The sequence below is a fragment of the Podarcis muralis genome, chromosome 9 (genome assembly GCF_964188315.1).
Source record: "Podarcis muralis chromosome 9, rPodMur119.hap1.1, whole genome shotgun sequence".
NCBI lineage: Eukaryota > Metazoa > Chordata > Lepidosauria > Squamata > Lacertidae > Podarcis > Podarcis muralis.
This window is the reverse complement of record NC_135663.1, coordinates 6,622,561-6,649,220: the sequence shown is the minus strand read 5'-3', so window position 1 is coordinate 6,649,220 and position 26,660 is coordinate 6,622,561. Positions and strand designations below refer to the sequence as shown.

At 46.7% G+C, this 26,660-nt stretch overlaps 1 protein-coding gene across 1 annotated transcript in view; it reads left to right on the top strand.

The window, feature by feature from the left end:
- The window catches only part of ADRA1D (adrenoceptor alpha 1D), a 66,614-nt gene extending 52,266 nt beyond the window's left edge, over window positions 1-14,348 (top strand). Inside the window, exon 2 of the mRNA XM_028744441.2 lies at window positions 7,030-14,348. Within this exon, the coding sequence (XP_028600274.1) occupies window positions 7,030-7,604 (575 nt within the window). The 3' untranslated portion in view covers window positions 7,605-14,348. The remainder of the gene's footprint in view (window positions 1-7,029) is intronic.
- The last annotated feature ends 12,312 nt before the right edge of the window (window positions 14,349-26,660 follow it).

Sequence of the window (26,660 nt, the reverse complement as noted above, 5' to 3'; positions counted from 1 at the left end):
CCTAGACATTGCCTAGACAATCCCTGAAGGGAGCAGGCTTGAAGTCACCACCCTATCACCTGGGATAGCTCAGTGGGTGGAGCATGAGACTCTCAATCCCAGGGTTGTGCGTTCGAATCCCACATTGGGCGTAAAGATTCCAGCATTGCAGGGGGTTGAAATGGATGATCCCTGTGGTCCCAACTCTGCAATTCTGTGATTCTGTGACTTCAAGCCTGCCAGGCAGGTGCTTTGAAGTCCTGAGGACCGTTGCCTGATGTCACTGTGATGGCAGATGCTTGGCCAGAGAGTTTCTCCATCGACCTTGCATTTGGCCAGCAAGGTGTAAGGAAGTTAAGGATTTGGCCCACCCGCCAAATCTGGTTCATTTCTGGCACGTAGACAACCTTGAGCTGGAGAGCCGAAAGGTCTGACTCTGTATACATAATTTCCCTGTGTTTGGTTTGTCAATGCAACTCACGAGAGCTTGAAGCCTGTACTCAGGGTCTACTTATGTTCTTGTGAATGAATATATCACTTGCCCTGGAATCTTGCAGCTTCTGAAAGTGAAGCCCACAGTTCAGACTCTGCAAAATCAGGACCCCCACAATGTTGCTGGGTGTGTTTTTTTATCCCCTCTACAAACAGGTCCCGGAGGCTGCTTTTCTCAGCCAGCAAACTATGGGTCTGTCTTGTGAGATGGTGTTTTCTGTTCTCGCTTTCAGGATTCCGATGTTTCCTTGCCCGCGATGCCAAGCGCTCCCCTCGGAGCTGTTTTGACACCGGGGTTTAGCACCAGTGCCTTGGAAGCGCATGCTATTTACCCATAATACAAATTAACACCGCAGTCACGCAGCGTCATGATTCATCTAAAATTAAAAAACAGTCGGGCTGAGTCAGAGAGTTATTCTTAGAGTTCCCTGGGCAATAGCCACGGAGCCCGGGCAGAGTGCAGGAGAGCCATCTGCTGGACAGAGATGGGAAACGCCACCTGCCGGAACTCCGAGAGGGTTAATGGGGGATTAATGGGGACAAATGGGGATTAATAGACAAGAGAGGATTTGATGCTTGCACAAGAAAGCCTCTTCCAATTATCCAAGAACATCATGCCACAATCAAAAGACTGGCCCTGCTGGCTTCTCAGCCGTCCCACTTTCTATTTCTGAAGGCAAAACTCCAGGAATGGATAATGGCATTAGGGCGAGCGCTCATTATCGCTTTGGGGAGAAGAATCTCGCCTTGAGGTTTCGGCCAAGGCTGACACACAAACACCCAGACACAATCCATTCCCAGTTATAACGTAGACCAGGCTTCCCCAACCTGGTGCCCTCCAGATGTGTCAGACTTCCTGCATTTCAGGGGGTTGGACTAGATGACCCTTGGCATCCCTTCCAACTCTACATTCGCTTTTTTTGTTTTTGTTTTTCACATGTATTTTGTGTTATTATATTGTGTTGTAACCGCCCTGAGACCTGCGGGTATAGGATGGTGTCAGAGCTGCTCCCCGATCCCAGCTCACAGAGGATCACGCTAGCCAGCGTTCGCTTTATAAAAGTCTTTATTGAGTTACAGTTTCCATTTCCAAGCTGCTGCGTGCAACTCTACGTCTTATGGCTAGACCGGCGAAGCTCCGTCTGAATCTCCGCCCCTCGTACACCAACTTAATATCCTCGCCTTACTCCACCTTTTCCGCCTGACCGTCCTTCTCTGGGTCCCTCTGCCCCCCGTGGTCTCCTCCCTCCGGGACTCCTCTGACGCTGACCCCCCGGACCCTCCTGTCTCCTTGCGTCGGGCTTTAGGACCTGGCTCCCTTTCCGGGCTGCTTACTGCGCCGCCCTCCTGTACATTTGAACTTGGCGCGCGCGCCCAGCCTCCCACTTTCCGCTTGACCGTTTCTTCGCTCCCCGATGGGGGCGTGGTCACTCCTGACTCATGCCCTCCTCCCTGCTGCGAGCTGCCAGGGCTCGATCCCTGACGTCCTTCCTCTCCACTGCGCTCTGGTGGGGACGCTGGCCCCGATTTCCAACTGCTGCCCTCTGAACCCCCGCTGGTCCCTTCCTCCTGGGGTGTCCCCCTAGGCCCCCCCTTTGCTCTGGCCACTGGCGCCCCTTTCTGTGAATCTTCCGATTCACTGGAAAGACTCGGAGATCTCGGGTCGTCGTCATCACTCATCCTTTCTTCGGACTCCTCCCCCTCGCTCTCTGTTTCCTCCCTTGCCCTCGCCTCTGCTCCTGAACCCCTGACAGATGGTATACAAATTGTTGCTGTTGTTTTCTGTGACTCTACAGACCCCATTTACCTCAGCCTGGGGCCATGCTAAAGCGTATTGATACAATATGATACGAATCTTTATTGTCATTGTCCCATACAGAACAACGAAATTCAAAAATCTACATCAGACATTCAAAAACCAACAAGCCTGCTATCCCAGCGATCCCAGCCTGGTTAGCCCCCTAAACACTCTGATACCCCATAATTAAATACAATATACTCCCATAGAGACTCCTTACACTGCATTTAAAACCAAAATAGCATCTGGATAGAAACTGTTTCTCAGGCAGCTAGTCCTAGTCTTTATAACCCTGTACCTTCTTCCAGAAGGCAGAAGCTGAAAGAGATCATTTCCGGGGTGCACACTATCCTGCGCTATCTCTGCAGCTTTCTTATGGCACCTGGAAGTGTAGATTTGATCCATGAGGTTTGGAGACGCCAGGCTAGAGTCAACAAATTTAGACTGCAATCCTAATCTCGCTTATTTCGAAGTAAATCCCACTGAAATTTTGCATGGGGTTGAACTCTGGGCATCCTGTCCAACAGTTCTATGAACCCAAGTGGGACTTACTTCTGAGTAGGGATGGTTAGGGTTGCCCTGTAATTTATTAGATCCTCTTTAGACTCTGGGACAGGTGAAAAAAATCAGGCCCTGGTTTGACGTCCTTGACGTGAATCAGTGCCTGGAGATTTCGGTCTCTGCTTCCCTGGAGATGGAGTCCTCTTGGTTCCCTGCATATAAAAACAACAGCAACAACAACAATTTATTTATACCCTGCCCATCTGGCTGGGCTTCCCCAGCCACTGTGGGCAGCTTCCAACAAAATATTAAAATACCGTAATGCATCAAACATTAAGAGCTTCCCTAAACAGGGCTGCCTTCAGATAATAATAATAATAATAATAATAATAATAATAATAATAATAATAATAATAATAATAATAATTTATTATTTATACCCCGCCCATCTGGCTGGGTTTCCCCAGCCACTCTGGGCGGCTTCCAAAAGAATATTAAAATACCGTGATACATCAAACATTAAAAGCTTCCCTAAACAGGGCTGCCTTCAGATGTCTTCTAAAAGTCTGGTAGTTGTTGTTCTCTTTGACATCTGGTGGGAGGGCGTTCCACAGGGAGGGCGCCACTACCGAGAAGGTCCTCTGCCTGGTTCCCTGTAACTTGGCTTCTCGCAGTGAGGGAACCGCCAGAAGGCCCTCGGTGCTGGACCTCAGTGTCCGGGTAGAACGATGGAGGTGGAGACGCTCCTTCAGGTATACTGGATGTCTTCTAAATGTCAGGTAGTTGTTGTTCTCTTTCACATCTGGTGTGAGGGCGTTCCATAGGGCGGGTGCCACTACCAAGAAGGCCCTCTGCCTGGTTCACTGTAACTTGCCTTCTCACAGTGAGGGAACCTCCAGAAGGCCCTCGGAGCTGGACCTCAGTGTCCAGGTAGAACGATGGGGGTGGAGACACTCCTTCAGATCCCATTATGATCTGTAGGTGAGGGGAAGGGCTTGGGGGGGAGGCTCCATTTCTGGTGAAGAAGCAGGGGCTGGCCCCCATGGGTGCCATTGCATGAGCAATCCATCCAGAAACATTAAGAATCACAGGAATGCAGTACCGGATATATGTATAAGCTAAAAAAAGCTATAGCTTAGGGCCGCACTCCCTTGGAAACCCCCCCAAAAAATTAAAGGGGGGAAAACTGGATGTACATTTCCAAAATATAAGATAAGAAACAAATGAAAGAAAACCTACATACAGCAACAGTGTTTTGTGTTGTGTAGGCTCCTGTGATGTGAGTCATGGGCCCCACCTGCTAGCCTGCTCCCTAAAATATCACTGGTTTGCTCATTTCTATATATAGGGTGCCTACATTCTGCATGTCAGGACGCGGGTGGTGCTGCGGTCTAAACCACAGTGCCTAGGGTTTGCTGATCAGAAGGTCGGCAGTTCGAATCCCCGCGATGGGGTGAGCTCCCGTTGCTTGGTCCCTGCTCCTGCCAACTTAGCAGTTCGAAAGCACGTCAAAGTGCAAGTTGATAAATAGGTACCTCTCCAGCGGGAAGGTAAACGGCATTTCCATGCACTGCTCTGGTTCGCCAGAAGAGGCTTAGTCATGCTGGATACATAACCCGGAAGCTTTACGCTGGCTCCTTTGGCCAATAAAGCGAGATGAGCGCCGCAACCCCATAGTCGTCCATGACTGGACCTAATGGTCAGGGGTCCCTTTACCTTTTTTTTACATTCTGCATGGACTGGTTGCATGGCAACATGTGCAAATGGCTTTAGATACCTATTAGGTCCATAAATTACTATACAGATATATTCAACACAAAAAACAGCAACAATTTGTTGTTGACAAGGGACAGCTGGGCGTATAAAGGGCCCCATTACCTTCAGTAGCTTAGGGCCTCATCAAACCTAAATCCAGCCCTGCAGGAATGTGTTGAGGCCATAACTCTGGGGTCAGGATCTGGGGTCCAGAAAGGATCCCACCCCCATTCTACCTTGGACCGCACCTTGATGGTCTGAGCGCGGGTATCAAATGGGGCTTCCTAACAAAAAAACGAGCTTATTAGAGCTTCAATGAGACACTGGGCAATAGATATAGAACACAGTATAGATTTTAACCTCTGGGAAAAACTCTGGAAAAGTGACTTGAAGTTCACAGCATGTTCTTCTTTGAAGGAGAAGTACTTGAAAAAAATTTGCAGGTGGTATTTAACTCAGAGTAGGTTTGCTAAGATGTATAAGACTGAATCAGATAAGTGCTAGAGATGGAGGGAACATTCTTTCCGATGTAGTGGACTTGTAAAAGGGTAAAAGAGTATTGGGAAATGATCCATAATGAATTGAAAAAAATGTTTTAATGTACTTTCTCAAAAAAAAATCAGAGTCCTTTCTGTTGGGGATAATTCAGACTGAAATTCCCAGGTGTCAAAAAAGGTTATTTATGTGTGCTATTACTGCAGCCCATGTTTTGTTAGCCCCAAAATGGAAAACGAGCGAGGTCCCAACCAAAGAAGAATGGCGACTTAAGTTGACAGAATAGGCACAACTCACAAACTTAACATATAGAATAAGAGAACAAGGAGAACATATGTTTAAAAAAGATTGGAAAGTGTTTATAGAATATGTGGGAAATAATTGTGTACAGCTGAAAACGCTGGCAGCGTTAAGATGAATTCAACAGTGTAAATAAGTTTTGAGGGATGCAATAAGTTAGATTCAGTGTTTGATATGTAGGGGAGAGGGTTCGAACCCTTTCTGAACCATGCAGCACACTGTTTGGCCATGGGCCCCCAGAAGACCAGACCAGGTGCTCTCGCACAGTGACAGGTGAAACAGATGTTGCTGCAGCATGGATCGCTCTAGTTTAGGGTCCTAGCCAGCCAGCCATGCCCTCTTGCAGGATATTCCATTTTCTTCAGACACACTTCCTTTTTCCAGCATCCCCCTCCCCAAATGTCAGCACTCCATAGCCACTGAGCATGTGCAGTCTGCAATGGGATGGGATGTGATCCTTCTGTAAACCTTGGGTTTTCCTGAGCCAGGTGAAACCTTCCACTTCTGCATGAACTGTTCTGGCTCTTCAGGGTCGACACTCACTCTCCAGACATGACTGTTGGAGGGATATAATAATAATAATAATGATAATAATAATAATGATAATAATAATAATAATAATAATAATAATAATAATAATAATAATAATAGGGAATAGTAATGTTTAGGGAAGCTTTTAATGTTTAACAGACTGTTGCATTTTAATATTTTGTTGGAAGCCGCCCAGAGTGGCTGGGGAAATCCAGCCAGATGGGTGGGGTATAAATAATAAATTATTATTATTATTATTATTATTATTATTATTATTATGCCCATCTGATTGGATTGCCACTCTGGGCAGCTCCCAACAAAATACTAAAAACACAATAAAACAACAAACACTAAAAACTTCCCTACCCAGGGCTGCCTTCAAATGTCTAGAAGGGATATTTAGATTCCAGCATTGCTAGGGTTGGACTAGATTACCATTGGGTCCCTTCCAACTCTACCATTCTACAATTTTATAATTCTAAGATTCTGTGGTGCTAAGAGGGATAGAACTACCTAAACTGTGTAGAAATTTATTCATGTATGCGACTACAGCGGCGAGAACGTTACTTGCCCAAAAATGGAAAGAAGAAGTCCCAGCAAAGGAAGAACGGATACAAAAACTTATGGAATATGCAGAAATGGCAAAACTTACCAGAAGAATAAGAAATCAAGAGAACAAACTTTTTATAAAAAGAATGGAAATTGTTTATTGAATATTTACATATAAATTGTAAACAGATAAAAACACTGACAAGATTACTGTAATAACCTGCAGCTACATAAGATTATATATTTAAAGAAGATAAGTAAATGAGTAAGTTAAGATAATTTAGATAATGCAGAAGATATTAAAAATAAATTTAAGGAGCTGCAGAAAGAGGGGGAAGGAAGTCAAGTTTTAAAATGTCTAAATGGCTAAATGTCTAAAGACCATTTTTTGCTTTACTGTTTTGTAATTAATATTGTGTTTATCAATATTTTCATTTGTTTTTGTTTTCTTTTCTGGTGTATCAATAAAAAAAGTCAAAATGATTGTAAAATCAGTGAAAAGTATATATCTGAAAAGTATAATTAAAATTTAAAAGAAAAAAAGATTCTGTGATGCTAAGGTCCGTGGTCTGACACTGCAATGCCATTCTTACGTTCTTGCCTTGTTTTCTCTCCCATCTCCTGCCCAGGTTCCTTCTTCCCTTCCCTGAAGCCCTCGGGGATGCTCTTCAAAGTTATCTTCTGGTTGGGCTACTTCAACAGCTGCGTCAACCCCATCATCTACCCTTGCTCGAGCAAAGAGTTCAAGAGGGCTTTCACCCGCCTCCTCAAGTGCCAGTGCCGGAGGAGGAGAAGGCCCATTTGGAGGGTCTACGACAACCACTGGCGAGGGGCCTCCATGAATGGGTCGGGCCAAGGCTCTGAGAGGGAGCCCAGGTCCAGGATCTCCACGCTCAACGGCTCCTTCATGTTGAACTCGGGCACCTTGGAAAGAGCCAGCAAACGGAGGACTCTGAACTTCAAGAGGTGGAGACTCTTTTCCCCTTTCCAGAAGCCCTCCACCCAGCTGAAGGAAAAAATGAACAGCCTCTCGCAGAAAATCCGGGGCAGCTCCCTCAAAGGGGGCGCCGTGGCCTCGTACAAAACGGAGGTGGAGTCGGTCTCCATCGGGATCCCCAATGAGTTCATGGAGTGCGTTGAGTACCACATGTATGACGATTTGACGGACTCTGAGTCCTGCGGGCTTAAGGAGACGGATATTTAATTGCCAGCAGGGATCTCTGCCCTTTGGGGTTCCGTTTTCTTTTGTCGATGTCTCTCGCGCCGTGGTTGGCTGTCAAAAGGGGGGGCAGGTAGACTCAAGTGGGTGCCCTGGGAGCCGAGTGCGGGAGCCCGAGTTTTGAGTACAAAAGGCCCCATGCTCTGTCCCAAGCCATCTCCCGTCCAAGAAGGGTCTCAGGTAGTAAAAACTGAGGAAGAAAATGTCTCCTCTGCCAGATACCTTGGAGAGCCTCTGCTTGGCCATGTAGGCTATACTGATTCAGTTGTGTCTGACTCAGGATAAAGCAGATTATAAACTGTTTGATTTGAACCCGGTCCTTTCCCTCAGCCCTCATCAAACTTGGAATCTGCGAGGGGAGAAGTTGCCACCAGTTCCTTCCACCGGGCAAAGTCCAGCGGAATGAAAGATGGTTGGCAAATACCCGATTTTAAGCCCAGGTGTGGGGTGCCCCATTTTGTACTGGTGCTCAGAATATTGCGGTCGAATCCGCCATGGATCTGGATGGGACCCTTCGAGGTCTACATGGGCAGGTCCAGCTCAACGGACTCCCATGAGCATTGGGGTAGTCCATGGAAGAAGAGTTTGTCAGCGCAGGAGACAAAGCAGTGAGAAGTATTTGTTTCTCTTATAGGCAAGGGGTGTGGTCTTGGTAGGGTTGGGAAACCCTTTTTAATCTGTGCCCCCCCCCAAATACTCAGCACCAGGGAAACCCCAAGTATTTGCCTAGAAACCCCGAAATGCATAAATTAATGGCACAAGTCAATAGACGGGTTTGGGGGGTTTTTACATAAAATTGCCCAACTGTTACTCTTTATTCTGAGCTCTTGGTTGCAGAAAACTGCAATTTTGGGCCATGTGGAGTGAAATATACTCGGAGTCGAGAGTGGATTTCATGCTCTTTATTCAGCTCATAGTGGTGAGGAGGAATGGAAGTTCCCCCAGGATGTCTGCTTTATATACATTATTTACACAATGGGCCCCACGTGATTGGCTAATTCCGGGATTCACCTGTAGGCCAATCAGGCTGCGGATTCACTTCCGCCTGGTGCTGGATTGGTGGCTCCTGTGGACCAATCATACTGCTGCATTCTGGATCCTATTGTTCTAGGACCAATCAGAATGCTGCATTCTGGATCCTATTGTTCTAGGGCCAATCAGACTGCTGCATTCTGAATCCTATTGTTCTAGGACCAATCAGACTGCTGCATTTTGGATCCTATTCAACTCAGTACATAACATGGAAGCAGGAGAGGTAAGGGCATGTGACCTCAGGCAAGAGGGGGGAAGAGGGTAGCCAATCAGAGAGCTCACAGAAGCTCCACCCCTTGATCCAGAGGTGAGGAGGAACAGAGTCTTAACACAGAATATCTCTTTCATGTCATTGTTGTTTCGAGGGAGAAAGCAAGACGGAAGGAATATCTGCTTGGAGTGCAACTTTCTGAGGGACACAAATGCGGCCCCCAAGGCCTCCCTATTAGGCCCTTGGAAAACACTCCAGGCCACGCCCTCTCCTCAGGCCACGCCCCTCACTGTCCCTGCTTTGCATCCCGAGTGTTTCTGCTTGGCTCAAGTGTGCCCTTGAATTCTGACGATGCCTTTTGCTTCTCTGGATGGAAGATGGAGAGCAATGTGTGTTTGTGTGAATGTGCAGAAACATGCCTACTGTACAAAGGTAGCATTTGCATTCATTGCTCCGCCCATGTCTGCCTCTGACTCCGCCCACTGCCAGCATACAGCCCTCAGAAAGCTACCCAGCTGGGAAGGCGGCCCTCTGTATGAAAAAGGTTGTCCACTCCAGGTTTAGAGAACAGGAGATGTCCTCATTTTCGAAATTTATTCCTGCAACAAATTGGTCTAGAAGCTTGCTTTCTAACTGGGGTTTTGAAAAACCCAAATCTGATGTTCTTTAGATTTAAAAGAAAAGAAATGCCGAAAACATCAGAAATGCTAAAAGCAGATCAAATGTAACTTAGCTATGAAGTGAGGTCAAGTCAGTACAGTGGTACCTTGGCTTATAAACACCTTGGGTTACAAACACTTCAGGTTACAGACTCCGCTAACCCGGAAGCAGTACCTCAGGTTAAGAACTTTACCTCAGGATGAGAACAGAAATCGTGCGGTGGCAGCGGGAGGCCCCATTAGCTAAAGTAGTACCTCAGGTTAAGAATAGTTTCAGGTTAAGAACGGACCTCCAGAACAAATTAAGTTCGTAATCAGAGGTACCACTGTATTACAATAGGGACCTTTTTTAAAAAAACAAGGATGGGGACAAGGTCTCCTTAATCTGTTTGGAGAGACTGTCAGCTTCACCACTGGACTCATTCACACGAGGAGAATTTAACCACCTCCAATTTGGTTAGGGGATTGTGATAAAATTCACTTCGCCACAATGACTGGTGTGGCAGACAACCAGCCCTCCACATGAGTCCACATTGCTATGATTGTCTGTTTGTATGGAGGCCCAAATGACTATGAGTTGATGACGGTCACTCAACGGTCAGGGGAAATCACTCCGCATATGCTCATGCGTGGAAAGCAATCCCCACCCCCCACCCGACTGCCAGAAATCTTATTCAGCCAGCTTGGCGCCTCTCATTGCCAGCATGCTTTCAAGTGACTCTTTGTGGTCATGTGGACTAGAAACCTGAAGCAAGAATGAAAGCACAGGTTTGGTGGAAGCACAAGTTCATGTCCAGCACCCAGAATTCTGAGAGTGTTTAGATTTGCACAAAACAGAAGCATCGACCAAAGAAGGAAAAACTGGGAGGACTTGCAAAGGTTTCCAGCTTGATTCAACCTCTAAACTAAGGTTTACAGTTGCGTTCCAAGGGTAGCAACTGTGATTTTACAGTGAGAAAAGTGAAGGAAGGAAGGAAGGAAGGAAGGAAGGAAGGAAGGAAGGAAGGAAGGAAGGAAGGAAGGAAGGAAGGAACTGTAGGTGGATGGTGGGACAGCAAGAAAGGGCTGTATGTACATTTTTCTATTCCCTTTTCTCTGTGCTGTCACAGCACACGCCGACTGGATGAATTTCAGGCGGCCATTCTGGTGTTTGTCAAAATATTTTCCCCAAGGCAGCCAATAATGTCAGGCAAAAACTGGCCCTGATTGAGCTGACACAACTCCATCTGGTCTGCGTGTGTTTCTGAGATAACATTTGCCAAAATTAATGATTGGAAAGAACCGGCGACTGCATGTAGACTCTCTGAACCCCCAGATTTCTTAAATCCCTGGCAAAATTCCCAATAGGACAACTTGGATCAAAACGTGATTCCTCCCCCCCCCCCCTCACAATCCCTTTCGTTTTTTATTTGGACCTGGGTGGCAGCCAGCAAATCATGGCCCATAGCAACTACGAATCAAACCCAAACGCTGAAAATAGCATCGTAGCCATTGAACGCCGCCTGTAGTTGTTTTCATAAGGAAACAACTTTGGCCATCAAAACCCCATTGGCGCAGAGTCAAAATTCCACTTGAGGTCAATGGGAAGGCTTGAATGTAGAATTTTATTTTTAAAAAAAACAGTTAATGTGGAGTACTACTAAAATCTGTGGATTTCTGTTGATTTGGGATCAAAACGGATAGTGTCCGTGCAATGCACAGATTTCTGTGCATGATGCTTCGCAAACATTGAGGTAATAGTCAGGATGCAATGAATATTCTCTAGTTTTGCTTTTTTTTCCCCCCACCAAACTAAAGATAGACATTTTGGTGGGTTGGAAAGATGTATTTAAAAACACTGGAAATTACCGGACATTTAGTCATTCCTGCCCAAAGATACCATGCTGTGAGCATGATGATGTCACGCTGCTATATAGCCAATGGTATTTGGCCGTGTGACATGATCGAGGGCAACTGAGGGCAATTATTGGGTGCCATGAGGGCAGTGCTTCCTGCGAAGCTTTTGCAGGCAACCATTCTTTTCCCATGACATGAAAAGCTGCTGTAAGATGGGCTTTGCTGTGACTTGAGCTTTCCTAGGCAGCAATATATATATGGTGAATGTTGCACAGTGAGTGGAAGAGATAAATCAGGTTCTTAACAGGAATACTAAACATATGCTCTCTCCTGGAGCATTGACTGCTGTGATTGCAATGCATACCCAATTGGGGAAGCAGTTCTTTTCTCGTAACAACGAACTGTTTGCAGCTTTGCTAAGCCCCCATGAAACACTTAAAATTTGTTAACGGAATCCCACCCTGCCATCTGTTGCCACAATTGTCCTTTGATGCCACTCTGTTTTAAGCACAGAGAGTGTAAAAGAGAGATGGTCAGCTTGTATCTGGAGAACTGTGTCCGATCCTAGGTGCAGAATTGTAGCGTTGGAAGGGACCCAACGGATCATCTAGTCCAATCCCCGACGATGAAAGGGAAATAAAACAAAATAAACATAAAGATATAAAACCTGGTCAGCTCGTATTAAAAATGCAATTAAAATCCATTTGAAAATAAGCATGCATACAAGTTGATGTAAGCCCTCCAGAGGCCCAAATTGGTATCCACCCAAGACTGGAGTTCATAGAAAATATGTTTTCCAATTTAGCCAGGGTGTGGTGAGGTCCTCAGACTGTTGCTTAATAGATGGTGGGTATTTATTCTTTCAGGCACAAAGTTAAGGTCTTTAAGTGACCATAGCAGCTCAGAAAATCCACATTAGTTGTCCTGATACATACTACAGGAATATGATTGAAAAGTACACAGACATCTGCAAATATCAAAGGTTCTGCCAGCACAAAATTGATACAGACAGCAACTTCAGACCCAAAAGGAGTATATCTGGTGGCATTTTCCACATGACAACTCCAGCATCTTTCTGTATCAGACAATACTTCTTATAAAGACATTGTGGAGCCCAATACACCCCAAACATCCATTTTTGCTGGCACAGTCTCAATTTTGGATCGAGAGAAACATTCTGCATAGATCCTAAAGCAATTTTCCATTGTTTAGCTTGTGTAACACATTCTAATTCTCTATTCCACGCCGCTGCATGTCCAGAGGAGGAGAGCCAGGATGGTAAATAAAGTCCTACAAGGTCCAGTAGAAAGAGCTGGGAATGTTTAACCTGAAGATGGGGAAGGGGAGGCAGAATAGCTGTCTCCAAACGTCTGAAGATATGCTGTTGGGCATCTCTCTTGTCCCAGAATGCAAGCTAGGAGCCAACAGTTAGAAATGGCAGGTGAGCAGATTTTGATTAAACTTTGGGAGACATCCTGATGGTAAGGTTTTGCAGTGTGATAGACCACCTTGGGGTTTGGAGGCTCTCCTTTACTGGAGGTGTTTAGGCAGGCTGGCTATTGGTCAGAAATAGTATATCCACATCTTGAGGTCAGGTTGGATGGCCTCAAGGTGGCTTCTGATGCTGTGGAGTCTGTGAAAATGCTCTCTTGCTAGTTGCTCTGCAGCCTCATATAAGAGAAGATTCATCACTAGCCGGCACTCCTTCCCACGGAAAGTAGGAGGAAAGTATCTGCATGTGTCCAGATGTTTTGGAGGTTCAGAACCAGGTTTCCCTAAAGATCCCCCACATTGAGCGAGAAAGATTCCTGCATCACAGGGGGCTGGAATAGATGGCCTTTGTGGTCCCTTCCAACTCCTCAACCCCACCCTTGGATTGCGTCAGCAACCAAACATTTCCGTTGCCTCGAGTGACCAAACATATATGCAGTCATTACGGTCTCAACAGGATCACATTGATTACCTACGAATGGGAGATCACAAGAGTCAGCGCCCAGGTTAGGACTAATAAATAGAACTGTTTCTGCTTGCTTGTAATTTGCGTGTCAGGTCAACTTCTCGTGAAATGCTGGTGTGTTAAGCCAAGCTTGTGAATACTCAAAAAAAGAAAATGAAGTATCCAGATCACATTGGCCTGCATCCAGAAAAAAATAATAATATTGCAAAGTGGCTGTAGCAAACCTCAGTCTGGCAGGGCGTTGAAGGGATCACATGCCCAGACTTTCTGAGAAAATCCACTCTAGTCCACTTCAACAGTTTAACAATAAAAAGAATCAGCCCATGAATCCAGGGATAGATGCATAAGCACATGAATCTGTGAATGCATACTCATTGAGTGATCAGAAGAAGGGTCATGCAGATGTAGGACAGAGCTATGCACACGACCAGCGTTGCTCTTGGTCCTTTTGCTGCAGAAAATTCCCACCGCTGAAGAGGCAAGCCTCTGTTTCATTATTCAGAAGACTTGCCTCTTCTGCAGCGGGAAGGAAAACAGCAGCAGCAGCAACGACCAAATGCAGAGCCCTATGTTGGACAATGGATGTAGCATATGGATTGTGTATGTCAGATCTATCTGATCCCCAGATTTCCCTCGTCTGCTCAGCACAGTTGATTGAATTCCATACATCTGCAAAATCTCACCAGTGATACGAAAGAAAGGAAGAAAGCTTCATCCACTGTAATGCTGGACTGATGTTTTATAATCTTTCTATTTTATTGTTTACAGATGTGTACATAGGTGTACATTTCCTTTAATGAATCTTTGGATATTTCATGTCTCGTTCCTCTTTTCTCTCTCCCTTTTAACAATCTGCAAGTGTATTTATTAGCCAGAGTGGGTTTTTCCTTCCTGTCATTCGATGCAAACTCTGCTGGATTGATTTATGTATACCTTTGCAAAACCAGAATGCACATTATTATTATTTTGTTTATTTGTACCAAATACACGCACAACTCTGCCTAAAAAAGAAAAAAAAAGTGCATTGTTTAAGACGTGACGTGTTCCCCTTTATTTATCAGTTCCCAGAAGAGCCTATTGAGTTGCCCTTGAAATGCAAAGCAAACTCTTCATACAAGACAGTTTCAGAAATATCAAGGGAAGCCCAAAGAGTTATCAGAATGCTGATGACATTTCATTACGGGCCACAATCGCTCTTTGCAGCTCTGGACAGTTCCATCAGATTGCAAGCGGCAGGGCCATATTTTTAAAGTTCTTTGCAAACAAATGCACTGCTTGATATAATAAAAAATCTCCAAGCAGTTTACATAAAAACAAACAAAATCCTAGCATTTTTTTAACGCTGTCCCACCTAAAATTCTCCCTGCATATAGGAAAAAAGCACATCAATGAAAGGTCTGCAGTAAATCTTTCTCCCGGGTGATGTGTTAGTTTATTACATGCAAGGAGAGTTGCTTTTAATTTACATGGGTGAACACCAGTAAACAGAACCACAACCCAACACATACACACACACACACACACACACACACACACAGAGCAAAGGAGTCCTGATCCAATGGCTCTTCTGGGTCACATAACCTCCAACATTTCTCCGATGGGCATAGGGGTGTCCAGTGCTATTTTTCCAGAAAAAGAGGTACCGAAACACATCATGAACATCTTCCTTGTTCTCTTATAATGGCAATGGCTGGGGGGGGGGGAGCCCTGGGAACGTCATATTCCATACTCTCCAACATTTCTCTGATGAAAATGGGGACGTCCTAAGGAAAAACAGGACATTCGAGGATCAAATCTGAAACCGGGACGGCTTCTGTAAATCCAGGACTGTCCCTTGAAAATAGGGACAATTGGAGGGTTTGGGTTCACCAACCTCAGTCTGCCTCGCAGCCAATCCCCAGCTGTCTTCCAGCGTACAACCAGTTCTGGGGGTGGTGGTAACTGTTGGCTCCCTCTTCCTCCCTCGTCTCATTTTTGCCCTTGCAGAACCCAGCCTGGAAGAGGATGGGAGCATAACTAGAGTTAGAGGGCTCTGCCTGTCATTTGCTGTGGCGCCACCTGCTGTTGAGCTCCCTTGTTAGGATCGTCCTACTAGCATGTAGGACCCTGGCAGAGACACATGCCCGACTGGCATGTTCTCTCCCTCCTGGTCATTCGTTCGGGAGCTTTAAAAGCTTTCTCCGGCCCGAACATCACAGCAACTGATACCAAGAGGCATTAGCACACTTACAGAACCTGCAGGGTGTTAGCAGTTCGCCTAACAGACTCAATAGCTCAATACTTTTATTTACATATCATAGAATCATAGAATCATAGAGTTGGAAGAGACCACAAGGGCCATCGAGTCCAACCCCCTGCCAAGCAGGAAACACCATCAGAGCACTCCTGACATATGGTTGTCAAGCCTCTGCTTAAAGACCTCCAAAGAAGGAGACTCCACCATACTCCTTGGCAGCAAATTCCACTGTCGAACAGCTCTTACTGTCAGGAAGTTCTTCCTAATGTTTAGGTGGAATCTTCTTTCTTGTAGTTTGGATCCATTGCTCCGTGTCCACTTCTCTGGAGCAGCAGAAAACAGCCTTTCTCCCTCCTCTATGTGACATCCTTTTATATATTTGAACATGGCTATCATATCACCCCTTAACCTCCTCTTCTCCAGGCTAAACATGCCCAGCTCCCTTAGCCGTTCCTCATAAGGCATCGTTTCCAGGCCTTTGACCATTTTGTTGTTTTTTTAAAAAAAATATTTATTGATTTTCCAACATAAAATAAACACAATACAATTCACAATACACCAACAAAAAAACAAAAAAACATATAAACACGTATAATTTCATAACCTCCTTTTCTTAAGCTTGTTTCGCCGACTTCCCCATGCCTCCCTTTTCTGCATCCCTTTTTTAAAATTTTCTCAGCAACCCCTCACTTCATTAACATATTTGTTCGTTTTCTTTGATCTTATCTCTCTTACCCAGTCATTTACAGCTGTAATTCTATTTTTCCAATACCCTTGACATTTTAACACTCATTAATTTCATAACAACTCTTAAGATAATCTTTGTACTTCTTCCAATCTTCTTCCACCGTCTCTTTTCCTTGGTCACGGATTCTGCCAGTCATCTCAGCCAGTCCCATGTAGTCAATCACCTTCGTCTGCCATTCTTCCAGCGTGGGTAGTTCTTGTGTCTTCCAATACTTTGCTAAGAGAGTCCTTGCTGCAGTGGTTGCATACATAAAAAACGTCCTATCCTTCCTTAACACCAATTGGCCGACCATGCCCAGGAGAAAAGCCTCTGGTTTCTTGTGAAAGGTACATTTAAGGACCTTCTTAATTTCATTATAAATCATTTCCCAGAAAGCCTTAATCCTCGGGCATGTCCACCAAAGGTGATAAAAGGTACCTTCAGTCTCATTACATTTCCAGCATTTATTATTGGGCAAATGATAGATTTTTGCAAGCTTGACTGGGGTCATGTACCACCTATAAATCATTTTCATAATATTCTCTCTTAAGGCATTACATGCCGTAAACTTTATACCGGTGGTCCATAACTGTTCCCAGTCAGCAAACATAATGTAATGACCAATATCTTGTGCCCACTTAATCATAGCTGATTTAACTGTTTCATCCTGTGTATTCCACTTCAACAGCAAGTTATACATTCCAGGCCTTTGACCATTTTGGTTGCCCTCCTCTGGACACGTTCCAGTTTGTCAGTGTCCCTCTTGAACTGTGGTGCCCAGAACTGGACACAGTACTCCAGTTACTGGAGTATACACTCGGAGCATTCTGACTTAGCTCCTTCCTCTTTCTCATCAGACAGCAAAGAGAGAAAGAACAAAGGACAATAGTCCCACATCACGGAACACAGTGATAAAAACATCCTGTCTCCGTCACTTCCCACTATGTGGAATGAAAACATACAGCGTCATGTGATAGACGACAATCCCATGACTGCAAGCACGGGGCAAGAATCCTAACATCCCTGCCTTCCACCCCACCAGTTGCAATGGGCATCAGCCACCACTGTGGAGGGTCCTGCTCTCCTTGCTTTTCCTCCCCCAAGGCCTCGGGTTCCAGGCCCTGACAGCAGGTCCATCACACACACACACACCACCCCAGTACTGCTGTTTAGCTCATCCATCTGCTCTGTTGCTTCACTACAGACTTAGGGCAGCTGGGAAGTCGCCTCTGTGCCCCGGAGAAGTTGAGATATATGTTCTTTATCCACTGCCAGAGGTTGTGCAGAGGGCTCTGCAATCTGGTCCAGAGAAATGCTGGATTCAGAACTAAATCAGGCTGATTCTGACCAATCCCTCAATCACCCTGAGTTGGATCCACCCGGGTGACCCAGGGCTGTCAAAGTAGGAGTGGGGAGAGCAGTTGGGCTGGCGTATTTTCAACACACTCAAATTCCCTGGAGAATTTATGGGTGGGACACGGGTGGCCCTGTGGGTTAAACCACAGAGAGAGCCTAGGACTTGTCGATCAGAAGGTCGGTGGTTCGAATCCCCACGATGGGGTGAGCTCCCGTTGCTCGGTCCCTGCTCCTTCCAACCTAGCAGTTTGAAAGCACCTCAAAGTGCAAGTAGATAAATAGGTACCGCTCCAGCGGGAAGGTAAACGGCGTTTCCGTGTGCTGCTCTGGTTCACCAGAAGCGGCTTAGTCATGCTGGCCACATGACCCGGAAGCTGTACGCCGGCTCCCTCAGCCAATAAAGCAAGATGAGCGCTGCAACCCCAGAGTTGTCCGCAACTGGACCTAATGGTCAGGAGTCCCTTTACCTTTATTTCGTGGGAGGGATTCAAGTGTGCATCAGAGCTTGGGGTTTGTGCAGTTAAAGTGGAGTCGAGTTCTGCCCTGATACAACAAATACACTTTTTAAAGAAGAAAGAAAAAAGAAATTGCAGTTTGGAAAGGGGAAGGGAAATGCGTTGAAAAGTGTGGGGTGAATAAACAACTAATGGGAAGATGTATAAACACCCTGCCAGTCAAACAGGATGATTGCGGGATAACTGCTCATTGTCATATAACTGCTCTGCAAGCAAATCAGAACAAATTGTTCAATAAAGGCTGGTTATTATTAACCAACCACCTCATAAGCTTTGTGTGAGCATATCAGGACAAATGGAAGACTCATTTTCATACAACTTTCCCATAAACAAATCAGAATGAATTGTTCAATAAAGACCGGATATACACTACGCTTTGTGCAATCAAATGAGGAGGAGTGCTCCATAAATAGGTCATTGTGAGGAGACCTCAATGCTCCTGCCATTAAAGTAATGTCATTGCTCACAAAGATCCTATTGAAGAACAGGACAGATGCATGGATTATGACTGCATCTACCCAAGTCATCCTCACAACACCCTTGTGAGGTAGGCTGGGTTGAGACCGAGTGCCTGGCCCAAGGTCACCCAATGAGCTTCAGACCTGAGTAGGGATTCGAACCCTGGTCTCCCAGGTCCCAGTCCAACAGTCTAACCAATAAGCCACAGTGGCTGTTTGGCTGCTTTGTGAAAAGCACCATCCTGCGCTTGCATGACAGGAAGGGAGCCATAGATCTGCAGCTGTCATGACTAATATTAACAACGAGCTAAAGATCATTAGCACGGAATGAGATGGACCCAACAAAGTCATTTGGACGGTGTTAAATTAACCGAGAGCATCCCTCGAGCGGAATACTAAAAGCCCAGCTCCTCCTTTGCTGCTGCGGGAATCGTGATGGGGAAAATCTCACATGTTTCATCTCCAATACCGATGTTCCATCAATGCCACTGTATTTAATGCAGCAAATTAATTTTGGGGTGATTTAAGCTGGGAGTTATGTAAGCGATTTAGTCTCACCAGCAGTGGCTCAGGACATCTTTCTCTTTGTTTCCATCCCAACCTGCCCTGAAAGCTTGGTGCGGGGGTGAGTCACACTGATTTGGAAACTGAAAAGGAGGATCACATCAATTGGGAAATGGTCGACCTTCGCAACAGAAATGCAAAACTCCAAAGTCATATGGGGGGGGGGGGGGACACTCCAGGTTCAGAAGTGATATCCCTCTGATCTCCATTGCTGTCAGACAGACAATGTGGAAAGGATGTTCAATTCCTGTTTATGGACTTCTCATGGGTATCTGGTTGACCAGTATGGAAAGAGCACACTGGACTACATAGACTAAGACATGGGTGACGCTGTGGTTTAAACCACTGAGCCTCTTGGGCTTGCCGATCAGAAGGTTGGCGGTTCTAATCCCCACGATGGAGTGAACTCCAGCTGCTCTTTTCCAGCTTCTGCCAACCTAGCAGTTTGAAATCACACCAGTGCAAGTAGATAAATAGGTACCGCTGTGGTGGGAAGGTAAATGGCATTTCAACGCACTCTGACTTCCTTCATGGTGTTCTGTTGCACCAGAAGTGGTTAAAGTCCTGCTGGCCACATGACCAGGAAAGCTGACTGTGGACAAACACCGGCTCCCTCGGCCTGAAAGCGAGATGAGCACTGCAACCTCATAGTTGCCTTTGACTGGACATAACCATCCAGGGGTCCTTTACCTTTACCTTTTACCAAGGTGGGCAAACCGTGGGTCATGGGAGTTGTATTTCAGCAACTTCTGAAGGGCCACAGGTTCTCTACCCCTGGGTCAGGGCTGGAGTCAGATGCAGGTCAGGACGAAAGATGCAGGGCTCCATTGTCAGTGAAGCTACTTATTTATTCAAGGAAAAGAACAGCCCAGCAACACTTCCCAGAAGGTCTTGCTCCTGTGGAGCAGTTGCCAGGAATAAAGGTCCCTGGCTTCCACCCTCTCTAAGGCTCCTCCTCTTCCAGATGTTTCCCAGTTTCAAACTGCATCTGCGCACCTCTAACTTCCGTTCTTTCCTCTTCTTCCTTCTGCACATTCTTGGAGACCAGGAGGGGGGGAGATTGTCACAGCAGGTGGAGACTTCCTGGATTCTTCTGCAGTTTCTTGAAGTCCCCGCCCCCCTTCTGCTTCAGCCTCGGAGTCTGAGCTGCTCCCCATCACCGGCTCTCCCTGCTCACTAAACCCTGTTTCCCTTCCGCATCCAACACTTCCTTCACCCCAATCTTCTCTTTCCAATCTCTCCTCGGTGTCCCACCACCAACCCCCTGGCTCTGAACCTTCTTCCTCTGGGGTTTCCCTTGGGGGTTCCCCGGCTGGTACTTCCTACCACTCCTGGTCATCCAGCCAGTCCAGGGCACCCTGATTTTAAAACAATACAAGCAGTGGGCTGGTGTTTGATCACCCTGAGATCTCAAGGCATGCCAGATCTATTGCATCACAATATTTTTTGCTCTTTCCCCAGGGTGAGATTCAAGCAGCGTGACGGGGGGGGGGCAGAGGGGCTGTTACTCTGGGTGCATAATTTTTTTTTGGGGGGGGCAAAATTTCAAAAGAAAAGTAAACTGTAAAAAAACAAAAACAATCAAGCCCTAACTAGGGGGTGTAATACTTGCCTTCCCCCAGTCAATGGCAACCCATGCTACATCACTGGTTTCCAGCTAGTACTTGAAGCAGGATTGCATCCTGATTGAACATGCACACACAAAATGTAATCCCAGTAGCTCCATGAGCAAGGAAGATCTTGTCCTACAATCCACGAAGGTCAAACCATTGAGCAAAGCTGCCCTTTACTCGGCCATTTATCCAAAGTTTGGAAAGTGCAACCTTACTTTGGGATTGCAAGTCCTCCAAGGATACAGACCCCTCTTGCGTTGATATAAAGCTGCTACTACAGGCTCTGCACCCTTGGGATAAGGAGTGATGCATTCAGAAGAGAGACATCAACTGATTGGTGTGAGCAGTCAGTTGCTCTCCCTCTGCTCTTCTCCAGTTCTCAGTTGTTTCCTTCTTGTGCACAGAAGATGGCAGTATTTGTTCACTTTTGAACTGGTTACAGAGAGGCGGAGGTAGGAACAGCTCTTTGGTAAAAAGGTAAAGGTACCCCTGCCCGTACGGGCCAGTCTTGACAGACTCTAGGGTTGTGCGCCCATCTCACTCAAGAGGCCGGGGGCCAGTGCTGTCCGGAGACACTTCCGGGTCACGTGGCCAGCGTGACAAAGCTGCATCTGGTGAGCCAATGCAGCACATGGAACGCCGTTTACCTTCCCACCAGAGTGGTCCCTATTTATCTACTTGCACCCGGGGGTGCTTTCGAACTGCTAGGTTGGCAGGCGCTGGGACCGAGCAGCGGGAGCGCACCCCGCCGCGGGGATTCGAACCGCTGACCTTTCGATCGGCAAGCCCTAGGCGCTGAGGCTTTTACCCACAGCGCCACCCGCGTCCCGCTCTTTGGTAGGTAAGAGCTAACCAATTTATTATTGCAGAAACTTTCACAGTCAAGAGCCATTTCCTGAGAAGTCATCCTTGGATGGTTAGATGGCAGGGGGGGCGGTGTCAGAATTTTAAAATATAAAAAGGGAGGCCGGCAAGCAAGAGGCAAAGGCAGAGAAGTGCAAAGTGTCTACGAACTGAAAGCATAGAGGGTGTGTGTACTTTTGTTACCCAAGAAAATCATTAATAAAAGCAATTTAAAAGCAAAGGAAGACCCATACAGAGTTCAGAGGCAGGTTACTTAAGAGGCTGCTTTATACCTTATCCAAGTAGGGTCACTTGAATACATCTTTTAATTTTGGCAATCTTTTCCAGCTGGATCCCAAAAGCCTCTGCCCTAGGTGTTTGCTTTTGTATTATTTCTGAAACCTATCTTTTTGTACCGTTTTTATAGTTATTTTAAGCTGGTTTTATGATAGGTTTGTTAGGGACGCGGGTGGCGCTGTGGGTTAAACCACAGAGCCTAGGACTTGCCGATCAGAAGGTCGGCGGTTGGAATCCCCGCAACGGGGTGAGCTCCCATTGCTTGGTCCCTGCTCCTGCCAACCTAGCAGTTCGAAAGCACGTCAAAGTGCAAGTAGATAAATAGGTACCGCTCCGGCGGGAAGGTAAACGTCGTTTCCGTGCACTGCTCTGGTTCGCCAGAAGCGGCTTAGTCATGCTGGCCACATGACCCAGAAGCTGTACGCCGGCTCCCTCGGCCAATAAAGCGAGATGAGCACCGCAACCCCAGAGTCAGCCACAACTGGACCTAATGGTCAAGGGTCCCTTTACCTTTACCTTTTATGACAGGTTTGTTAAGTCGCCTTGGCGCATATGTAAAAGGAGATTCATTAATCAATAAAATAAACAGCCCAAGAAACAAATGCAGCCTAGTGCTGAGAGAACAAAATGGTTAACATTTCAATGGGAACTCACCAAATTCACACTTCCAGAAAGGATGAGGGCCAACACACAGCTATCCTTTTAAATTTGCACTTGATCCGAATTTTGTGAGACGGTTTGCCATTAAAACATAGAATCATAGAATTGCGCAATTGGAAGGGATCTTCCAGGGTCATCTAGTCCAACCCCCCCCACCCTGCAAGGCAGGAATCTTTTGCCCAGTGTGGGGCTCAAACGCATGACCCTGGGGTTAAGAGTCTCATGCTCTACCGACTGATCTTTCAGTTTTGTGTTCAAATTTTGCTGTGATCATGAATGCATCAAGTGGGTTCTAGGCATCCTATTCTAAGTCTGCCTACACACCTTCTCCATATCAGGATAATAATAATAAAATCAGAGAGTATAGAGTTGGAAGGGAGCCTAGGGGTCATCTGGTCCAAGCCCCTGAAATGCAGAAATCAAAAGACAAGGTGTGTTTGGCACAACTCAGGTGCTGCTTCATCCAGCATGAGAAGAGGCAGGACTCGACGCTGACCTACCTCAGCAGCTTGTTGTAAGGATTACCAAATTCACATAAAGACAGTGTGGCATAGTGCTTAGAGCACTGGGTGTGGGAGACCAGGATTCAAATCCACCACCCACCCACCCCCCAACTTAGCCACACAGCTCACTGGGTGATGTTGGGTCAATAACTCTTAACCTACTGTGGCGATCACACAGGGTCCCCAGACGTTTCACCGTCTACTGATCCCTGTGCCACCACTTTATTTCTCGCTGCCACCACCCAGGCCCTACCTGGGACAATACTGAGTCCAGTCAGGGTTAAATTGCAACATAAACTTCTCTTTATTTATTGCAGTTTAACAAGCGTGTGGTTTCATAAACGGTATCAGTCAATTACATTCATGGGGTGCCTATCCAGTCCTATAACTTCCGCTACCTGCTCTCACTCACTAAACCACCTCTGATATTTATTTATCTGCCTAGCCCAGGGGTCTGCAACCCGCGGCTCCGGAGCCGCATGTGGCTCTTTTACACCTTTGCCGTGGCTCCGGGGCGGATATTAGCGAGGGGAGGAGGCGCATTGTGCGCCCCGACACTCCCCACTGTGGCAGGCGCTGTACTGGCTGTGACGTCGCATGGGGGCGGTGCGTGCGTTAGTCACGCACCGTCCCGACGTCAACTTCCCGCCCGCTGTCAGATCGCGGCTCCGGAGATATATTTGTTTTAAATGTTGCAATGGTTTTGCGGCTCCCAGTTTTTTTTCCCTTCGAAAACGGGTCCAAGTGGCTCTTTTTGTCTTAAAGGTTGCAGACCCCTGGCCTAGCCCCTAACTGTTCCTGACTCAGCCTATTTCGTTACACTAACTCAACCTACCCACAACTCTAGCCCAGTTCACTCCCACTCCAACCAACCAACCACCCAACTCCCAAGGAGCTCCTCAACGAACTCCCCCCTTCGCCTCTTACAGAGCTGGTTTTATAGTCCCTCTGACTCCACCACCTGGGTCCTGACTGGGCAACCTGTTTAACTATTTCACCTCCATCACTCTCCCATATGTTAACGTCACACCTTCCTCGCAGGATTGTTGTACAGGTAAAACAGAGAGCGGGAGAGCACTTTCAGCTCCTCGGAGGGGAAGTGGGATATGAACGGACAATAAAATCAGAGGGCTCAAAGCAGTTCCAGAAGTAGCCTATAAATGCTATATGTTACCATCATCACCCTGACATATGGCTTTCGGGCCACCTCTTGAGCTCATGCATTTATTTCTGTCGGTCTGCAGAAGCACCTAACTTTATGCGCCTGCTTGTAAACAATTGCTAAATTTAGCACAGCGGGAGAAATGTGATCCCGAGCCTAAGGGCAGGTTTGCACTCAGGAAACAGAAAACAGTTCAGCTGATGACACAGCGCAGACAGGGACACTGTTTATAGACTCCGTGGGGAGCAGAGAGGGCAGCAGGGTAAAGGGCGGGTGGCTGTCTATTCTATCCCGTGGCCGGACACTGCCTCTTATTTTCCTTGAGGGCATCCAGGAGCAAACCTAGGATCCCATAGGCCTGGGTGAAGTTCTTTATATGGCCCTTGTGACTCTCCCCAGCCACACCCCTTCTTCACAGGCCCCGCCCCTCACCACCACTGATTTGCACCCTCTTTGCATGTTCTTGCCAGGCTGGAATGTGCCCTTCCTTCCTGCTTCTTCTCCAAGTTCAATGCCAGAAGCGAGCCTGCCATAAATCACAGGGAGTAGGCGAAGTTAACTCTTTATTAGAAACATAGGATCTGCCCAAGAGTGCCCTAGTGAGCACAGTAACTCTTCCTCAGTTGGACCCCACCTTCCCACAGCTGCCTAAGTCTCCTCCTCTTCAGGCTTCCCCTCCCCAAGCAATCTGAGACTATGCTTCCATATCTCCCTTTGCTCTTCCTGCTTCATCCCTCTCATGGTCCTGGGAGACCAGCAGAGAGGTCGCAGCAGGAGCAGGAGACACCTTGACTTCTTCACCAGCCTGACTCATCTCTGCCCCTTCACCTCCCCCCGGCCACTCTCCCGATTTTGATTCTGGACTTCTCCATGCTGCAGAATCTCCCGTCTCCCCAAGTCCTGTTACCTCTTCAACTTCTGACACCTCCTCCTCCCAGCCTTCTCCCTCCGACCATTCATTGTTGTCCCACTACCAATCCCCAGGCTCTGAGCCTTCTTCCCTTGGGGGTTTCCCAACTGCTGCCTCCCATCGTTCCTCTGCAACTGCGACACTGGCTATATTCTGGATTCTCCTTGAATGTTTTTGCCCATTGTCCTTGAACAATGCCTCTTGCTCATCTGGAGGAAGAATAGAGAGGAGTCGAGAGGACGGGTGAAACTTCTCCTGCTGTACCAAGGAACAGTTAAAAGTCATTCCTCCACTCTTTTGCCTTAACACAGAGTCAGGCCATTCCTCTACCTAGCTCAGTATTGTCTACATGGACTGGCAGCAGCTTTCAAGGGCCTCAGCCGAGGGTCTCTCTCCCAGCCCTGCCTAGAGATGCCCAACCAGTCAATGACATTCAAGCCAATTATCACTATGTGAAAAGTTTCTCTGCTTGTTTACCTTAGGCTGTTGTTGTTGTTGCTGCTGCTGCTGCTGTTGTGTGTGTGTGTGTGTTTGTTTGTGTGTGTGTGTGTGTGTGTAATTAAATCTTCTGTTTTACAATTTAGAATACTCATTTAAAAATCCTAAAAGTATCAGTTGACTTCCCTTCTTCTCCTTCTATGGTTCATTCTGCATATCATAAATCCCTGCATTTTTTCAAAAACTAAGCCATTCAGTATTCCATTATTACATTCATCAAACTTATTAATACAGTTAAAATTATCTTAATGCTGCTGTATTCATGCTATTATTATTAAGTTTTAAGACATTTTAAAATTCATTTATTTTGATGAGGGACGCGGGTGGCGCTGTGGGTAAAAGCCTCAGCGCCTAGGGCTTGCCAATCGAAAGGTCGGCGGTTTGAATCCCCGCGGCGGGGTGCGCTCCCATTGCTCGGTCCCAGCGCCTCCCAACCTAGCAGTTCGAAAGCACCCCCGGGTGCAAGTAGATAAATAGGGACCGCTAACTAGCGGGAAGGTAAACGGCGTTTCCGTGTGCGGCTCTGGCTCGCCAGAGCAGCGATGTCACGCTGGCCACGTGACCCAGAAGTGTCTGCGGACAGCGCTGGCCCCCGGCCTCTTGAGTGAGATGGGCGCACAACCCTAGAGTCTGTCAAGACTGGCCCGTACGGGCAGGGGTACCTTTACCTTTACCTTTTATATTCCGCTGGCTGTAAGAAAAACCTTTCAAGCGATTCCAGTTTTAGTGCAGCTCCCTGCTAATATTTTCAGTGGAAGGCAGGCTGAGGTGGGTCTAGCTTTCTTGCAATGAAGGGCTACCTACTTTAAGAAACCGCACACAGCCCCAAATCCAGCATCCCAATAATAATAATAATAATAATAATAATAATAATAATAATAATAATAAATTTTATTTATACCCTGCCCTCCCCAGCCAGAGCCGGGCTCAGGGCGGATAACACCAGTAAAATTACAATAAAAACATAATGGGGGGGGGGGGCCAATTTAAAATACAGGTTAAAA